The sequence below is a fragment of the Monoraphidium neglectum genome (genome assembly GCF_000611645.1).
Source record: "Monoraphidium neglectum strain SAG 48.87 unplaced genomic scaffold scaffold01335, whole genome shotgun sequence".
Lineage (NCBI taxonomy): Eukaryota > Viridiplantae > Chlorophyta > Chlorophyceae > Sphaeropleales > Selenastraceae > Monoraphidium > Monoraphidium neglectum.
In genome coordinates, this window is record NW_014012293.1 from 6,815 (window position 1) to 13,401 (window position 6,587).

At 61.7% G+C, this 6,587-nt stretch overlaps 2 protein-coding genes across 2 annotated transcripts in view; both read right to left on the reverse strand.

Annotated features, from left to right (window-relative positions):
- Window positions 1-238: 238 nt before the first annotated feature.
- On the reverse strand, window positions 239-1,788 carry MNEG_7515 (hypothetical protein; the record flags this gene model as incomplete). Its single annotated transcript, XM_014044012.1, has 5 exons — window positions 239-435; window positions 552-701; window positions 895-1,086; window positions 1,287-1,514; window positions 1,704-1,788. The coding sequence occupies 5 exons, from the start codon at window positions 1,786-1,788 to the stop codon at window positions 239-241; spliced, it is 852 nt and encodes a 283-aa protein (XP_013899466.1).
- Window positions 1,789-3,616: 1,828 nt separating this feature from the next.
- Window positions 3,617-6,587, reverse strand: part of MNEG_7516 (hypothetical protein) — a gene marked incomplete at both ends in the record, with an annotated part of 4,803 nt that continues 1,832 nt past the window's right edge. The window contains 3 exons of the mRNA XM_014044013.1: window positions 3,617-3,676; window positions 4,221-4,439; window positions 4,989-5,782. Of these exons, the coding sequence (XP_013899467.1) occupies window positions 3,617-3,676; window positions 4,221-4,439; window positions 4,989-5,782 (1,073 nt within the window). The remainder of the gene's footprint in view (window positions 3,677-4,220; window positions 4,440-4,988; window positions 5,783-6,587) is intronic.

Genomic DNA, 6,587 nt, shown 5'->3' on the forward strand with positions numbered 1-6,587 from the left:
TCCGGCAGCAGTGTGTGGGGTGGGGGGATCAGGGTGTGGAGGGGTCTGTGAGAGGCGCCGCGGGGGAGGCGGCGGCGCGACTGGAGAGGGCAACCGGCATGGTAGGCGAACCAGAGTGTCCAGGGGCTATTGAAGCAGGGCTGTTTGGGGGACGAGCCTGCTCAGTTTGATCACAGGGCAAACCCATGAATGCATGCAAGTTTGCATGGAATGCTGACAGCATGCTCAGCAACAAGTGTCATGCATGTTGCTCTTGCTGTTGTTGTTGCCGCGTGTTGCTGCTGTTGTTGCTGCGGCTTGCTGCTGCTGCCGCTGCTGCTGCAGCTGCTGCGAGTGCTGCTGTCTGCTTTTGCTCCTGCTGCGGCTGCTGCTGCTGCGAGTGGTGCTGCCCGTTTTTGCTCCTGCTGCTGCTGCCTGATATCACTATCACAGCTACTGCAGTGTGGGGGAATGTATGCTAGTGTGATGTCTCTCAGGCCTGGTGTGTGTGTGTGTGTGTGTGTGTGCGTGTGTACGTGTGTGTGTACGTGCAGTGTTGTGTGCGCGCCCACCTGGCAGGATGTTGACCGCGCCCTTCAGGCAGCACGGCAATGACTTGGGCTTGACCAAGCCTGCCGGCTTGAACTTGGAGGTGGTCACATTCACTTTGCACGCGGACGCACCGCACAGCCTGTCGACCGTGCTGCAAAGATTGCTGACAGCTGCACGGCAGTGGGGACGCAGGGGAGCAGGGTTTATGATGAGCAGAAAAATAGCAACTACCAACCGAATGGGAGTTCATAGAGGGGACGCCACCGTGCTGAAAATGTGAGCTCGTGCAAGCAGCAGGCAGCCTGTGTGGATGTTCCAGGCACCGCCTGCTGACACCTGACTCGCGCCCTTTGTTCGGCGCACCTGGCAAGTTGATGCAGACAACCGTGCTGCCAAGCGCCTTCGCCGTGTTGGCGTTGGGTACGAGCCTGATGTTTGCGGCCGCGGACTTTGACGCCTTGTTGATCTTGAAGCCGAATGCTGACTTGGCGCTGGCGCCGTCAGCGGTTGACAGGGAGAAGTTGCTGGTGAAGCCCTTCACGATGCAAGTGGGGTCTGCAGCGCGGGGTGGCGGCAGGGGGGGCAGAGTTATGTGGCGCGCGACAAGGCGGGGTGGCGGGGAGGTTGTGTTCCCTTGGGAGCCGGCGCGACAGGTTCCAGGCCCTACGCCGCGCTTGACGAGCCGGCACGGTCGTGGCCAGCCGCCCTGCTGAGCAATCACGCTTGGTCGCTCTGCTGACACGCCCTCCGCCCACCAATTTCGAAAGACACGCCGCTCAGCCTGGTTACGGTGCTGCCTTTGCAGCAGATTGCGCTCGAGTTGCAGGGGCTTGCCGCGTTGATGCTGAAGCAGAACCGGTTGTATGTCGTCTTGGGCTTCTTGATGTAGCTTAGGGTGGTGTTCAGCACTTTGGAGGAGAACTGGACGTCAAAGTTGCTGCTTGACGTGGAGAGGTCGCCGGGATAGCACGTCTGGGCGGCAGCTGTGGGGGCGGCGGCGTCGGAGGGGCGGGCGGCAGGCATGCCGTGCGCGTCAGGCAGGCGACAGGCAGGACATGCAGCGTGCATGGGGTGGGCAGACGCGTGTTAGCTTCAGGCCGCATCAGGAAGCTTGTGGCTGTGGCGATCACACCTGCAAGCACTGCAATGGTGTATGCCCTCTTAAATCTCACCAAACTGTGCCGGCGCCACGACCACCAGCAAGAGCAGGGCCAGCACCGCTTGCCGGCAGCCAGGCTGCTGGCTGCCAGGGGCCATTCGAGTGTTTTTTTGTTAGGTTAATTGCCTTGTTGCTGCCAGTGCCGTTGGCAACGACCGTCGTGGCGACGGACGTCGACCGGCCACGCGTCACCAGTGCGCGGTGACCCAGACTTGTGTGAGGCCCTACGCCTGAACTCACGCTGACGTATGATTCCCTTAAAATCCAACAGCTGGATCGGGGATCAGCTGCTGCGTTTGTGACGGCTTAAGATCTGGACCGTAGCCAGGCACGCCGCAAGAAGGCACGGGACAAGTGAGCAACGATCAAGCAAGGAATCAACAGCCGATGTTGAAGTTGTCATGCTGGTGCCTTGTGCGCGAGGGCCGTGCAACCAGGCACGACCACCTGAACACAGTGTCACTCTGGACACAAGCCACCACCGGCCACTGGCTGTTTTCCATCCAGGGACCCTGTAGTGGGGGTACCTGGCTGCGGGAAAAGTTTAAAATTGACAAACGTTTCAAAAGTGGTGTCATGTCGCCCATAAGGTTTGTGTAATCGCATGCTTTTGCTGTGGGTGTCACCGATCGCTCCCAGATTCAGCTGACCACCGCCATGAATAAAGATCGCCATCGCTTGAGCAGGGGCCAGTGTAGCTGCCTGCCACCCCAGCAAACGCATCGCTGCTGACCGGCTGCTGCCCAAAGCGCGCCCTGGTTGTTGTCGGAGGTTTCAGGGTGGGCGTCGTCCGGCGTCATCGCTTATTCTTCGTTGCTGCCGCGCCGCTGCCAAAGGCCGCCGCCCTGCAGCGGCTGGGCTCGCAAGGGGGGCTAGGCGCCGGCGGCCATGCAAATGTAGCAGCGGCCTAAGCCAAGGCCAGTGCTTGAAACGCAGGACGCCGGCGCCCTACCAGCAGCTGCCCCGACACACCGTTGCCGTTGACAGTCACCCGTGACAGCGCCCTTCACCTTGCCGCAGCGACTCTAGTGGGCAGGGGGCTGCCGCAAAAGCTGACCAGCTCAAATGCCGATGTTGACAATAACGCGTAGTCGCACGGGATCTCGCACTCAGGCCGCAAAGCTCAGCCCGCTGAGCGCGCGGCTGTCTGTGTCCAGTGCTGCCGCAGCGACCCTGCGGTGCACAAATCAGACGGCACACATGTACCACATCCATTCGCAATGCTCCGCCACCACCACCTGCCATGTCCTGCCCGCCGCAAGTCGGTGAGTATGGAGGCTTTTGCCGGTACGCATTGTCAGCATCTTGCTTTTGCCTTGTACACGCGGCCGAGTCCACTGGCGTGCACGTGCACGTACGTCCTTCTTGCATTCTGGCAACACATCAATGCACAAACACGCACATGCACACACACACACACACACACACACACACACACACACACACACACACACACAAACACGCGCGTGCGCAAGCACACGCGTGCACTCACCCACCCACGACACGCATTCAGTCTGCTGGGTTCATCATCTGAGCAGCTAGCGGCAGATGCCATCCAGCAGGATATAATCTGTGCCCAGGTTACATGTGAAACCAAAGCGTGCGGCAGCCATCGCGCCGTAAATGGTGCCGTGCGGGCCCAAGCAGCAGGGCTGTGACACTTGGAGACCTCCCTGACACGAGGATGCGTCATGACGACACGCGTACACGAGTCAGCAGCAAACGGCTGCAACTTGCCTTCTGCGGCTCGAGTCCCTGTCGTCGTCGCCGCAGTGGCTCAGCCATATGAGGCGCCTGCGGCGCCAGCGCCCTGCACGCACCACACCTTCCGGGCGGCGCCGCAAGGCAAGTCTGGACAGCAATGTTGGCAGTGGTCACGGCGGCCAAGGAACGGCGTACGGTAGAGCAGGGCAGCTCGGCGTCTGCCTAAATGGTGTACGTGAAGTTCAGCTGGTTGTCGACAAAGTTGGGCTCCTGGGGCCGGCACTGCGAGAGCAGGGGCAGGGGGCGGGGTACGCTTGATACAGACGCAGTGTGCAAGGGATGGATACGAATGTGCAGCCTGATGCCAGGACGGGTCCGGGGGGGGGGGGCCCCCGGGACCCCGCCCGGGGCGGCAGGGCGCAGCACAGGTGGCACTGCTTGGCCATGCCCCTGATGGCCTTTCAAATGCACTACTTAGTGCGTGGCAACAGGACGTGGCCTTTGCTTAGCAAAGGGTGTGTGAACAAGGGGGGGTGCGCAGCAGGTGCCTGCTGTGCGCGGGCTGATGTTGGTCACGCAGCCACGTGCTGCAGGATGACGGCTCTGCATCAACAGCTGTCGGCTCATGGGCAGGGCCCTCAAGGCAGCAGCGCTAGCATGCCTGATGAAAGCTGGACAGGTGACCCGGAGTTGGCCGCAGCCTGCGCGAGCCTGGGGTGCGTGTGCATGTATGATGTCTCATGCAGGCAAAACCTTCAATCCAAATTGGGATCACAATGTAAGGAGGGACGCCAGAAGCATCAGCGCGTCCAGATTCGCGGCTCACCAGGTAGTTCACCACAAACCACAACACATATTTGCCGGGGACGGCCTCAGCCCTGAATCCAGTGAATTGGGCCGTCACGCTGGCGCCAGGGGGGATCGAGCCAGCCGACCATGGGTAGCTGCCAAGGGGGCTGTTCAACCGGGCGTCGCCGCACCCGGCAGGCGAGGAGACGGTGGTGAAGGCGCCGAACAAGCCGGGGTCGCCCGCCGCGGTGCCGACCTGAGCGGGAGGGCGGCAGGAGGGCGAGAGGGCGTTTGTTCCGCAGTCTGCTCTGAAGACAATCATGCGATTGGGTGAGACCGAATGAGGCCCGTCCAGGAGGGTGGTACACACTAAAAACAATGCACCTGGACGGTGTCGCCACAACCCTTCGAGCGCACTACACAAGCCTGCAGGGGTAAATGCCTACCATTGCTCCGCATACAATAGACAGGGGATATCAGAAGCCTTCTGTGCATGCACAAGCACAACCGTCACTCACACGCACACACGAATGCGCAAAATGTGTGTGATTGCATGCACATACAAGTGCTGCACGCTAGGCAGATGAGTGGCTGAGGTAGTCAAGGGGTTGGGGTTCTGCCCTGCAAACCCTTGGCTTGCGCGCACAAACGCCACCACACACACAACCACACACAACCACACACAACCAAACACAACCACACACACACACACACACACACACACATAGCGAGACCGCCGTGTTGCCGCCCGCAGCGAGACTGCCCTCCTGCCCGCAGTATCACCGCCCTCTGCCACCCCGCTCACGTTTGTGATGGTCGCGTTGACCGAGAAGATAGTGCCGACCTGCAGCACTGGACCCCCCAGGGGGATCACCTGCAAGTTGCTCGCAACAAAGTCGGGTGCTGCAACAGTGTACGAGACCCCGGCGACGTTGTCCGCTCTGGTGGTCTCAATCACCGTGCATTCGGAATCCAGGACCACCTGAAGGGTCTTGGCGCCGAATGACAGGGGGCCTGGGACAGTAACTGTGATGTTGGCGCTCGACCCGGCTGCCAGCACGTCCACCGACGTGCCAACGGCCCTGCCCAGCCCCCTGCAAGTTGGCGTCACGGGACTGTCAGTGAAGACGGATAAAACGCTGCTTGTTGAGGCGGCGGTGCCGTTGTTCAAGACGCCCACGGTCAAGTTCACAAGCTGGCCGGGCGTGAAGGCGCCTGATGAGGGGCTGGTGCTCAGAGCGAGCGACGTGAGTGCCAGGTTGGCAACCGGTCCAATGGTGGTGGAGATGAGGTAGGGCAGGGAGGCGAGGTGGTCGGTCTCGCTGATCTCATTCACGATGCACGCACTGTCCAGCAGTAGCCGCAACGTGTACTGCCCGGGAGCGCCGGGCAACGTCACGACGAGGAACTTGGCCCTCGACTCGCCCGCAGCGAGCGGGCGCAAGGCACCCGTGGCGCCGGTCACGTCGTTGCAGGCGGGCGTGATGGGTCTGTCAAGCCAGAATGCAAAGGTGGCCGCGGGTGAGGCGGCGGTGCCGTTGTTGGTCACAGTGTATGTCAAGTTCACTGTTACTGTCGGCTGCAGCGTGGCCGGCAGTCCTGAGTAGCCAGTGATTGTGAGGCCAGAAATGATGAGGTTCGCCAATGGGGTTGGGACGGTGGTGTTGGTGCCGGGGTTGGTGGTGTTGGTGCCGGGGTTGGTCGTTTTTGTGCCCGGGTTGGTGGTGTTTGTGCCCGCGTTTGTGGCGTTGGTGCCAGGCACGGTGGCGGCGACGGCAGTGCAGGTCACGGCCAGCTGGTCATTTGCATCGGATTTCTGCAAGGAGGGTGCGTGGGTGGTTGCGGGAAGGAGGCGATTCTGTGGTGGGCGGCTGCTCGAGGGCCGGTGGGCGTCAGGGCTGGGCTTGCTTCTGAAAAGCTGGTAAGCATGAGCAACGATCGACTTGGAGAGGGTAGCTTTTGGTGGGGGGGGGGGGGGCGCGGCGGCCTCGGCCCCCGCAAGCCAGCCCCCTCTTCCTAAATTTACGCGGGCGTAAAAGCCTGCGTAGTCTTTCTCTCTCTCCGTCAGGGGTGGGGGCACCGCGCCCGTGATGGGTGTTTCAGAGTGGTGGTGCCGGAGCAGGGAGTTGCGAATGGCAGCAAGCACTACTTCCAGCCCCTGCCCGGCGGCAACCATCCAGACCGGCCCGGTTTGCGAGCAGGAGAGGCGATCCAGGGGAGCGCAGAGCAAGCGCAGTCTCGCCGGCCATGGCCCCGCGGCCGCCTGCACAGGCCAGCGTGTCGTCCTTTTGAAAGGCGCGCAACATTCCTTTCTGCATTTCAAACCCTCGTGCTTGGCCGAGTGAACCACGACCGCCCGGTCTTGTCCGGCTGAGCCAGCTTGACCCGCCGCGCGCGCGCTCAC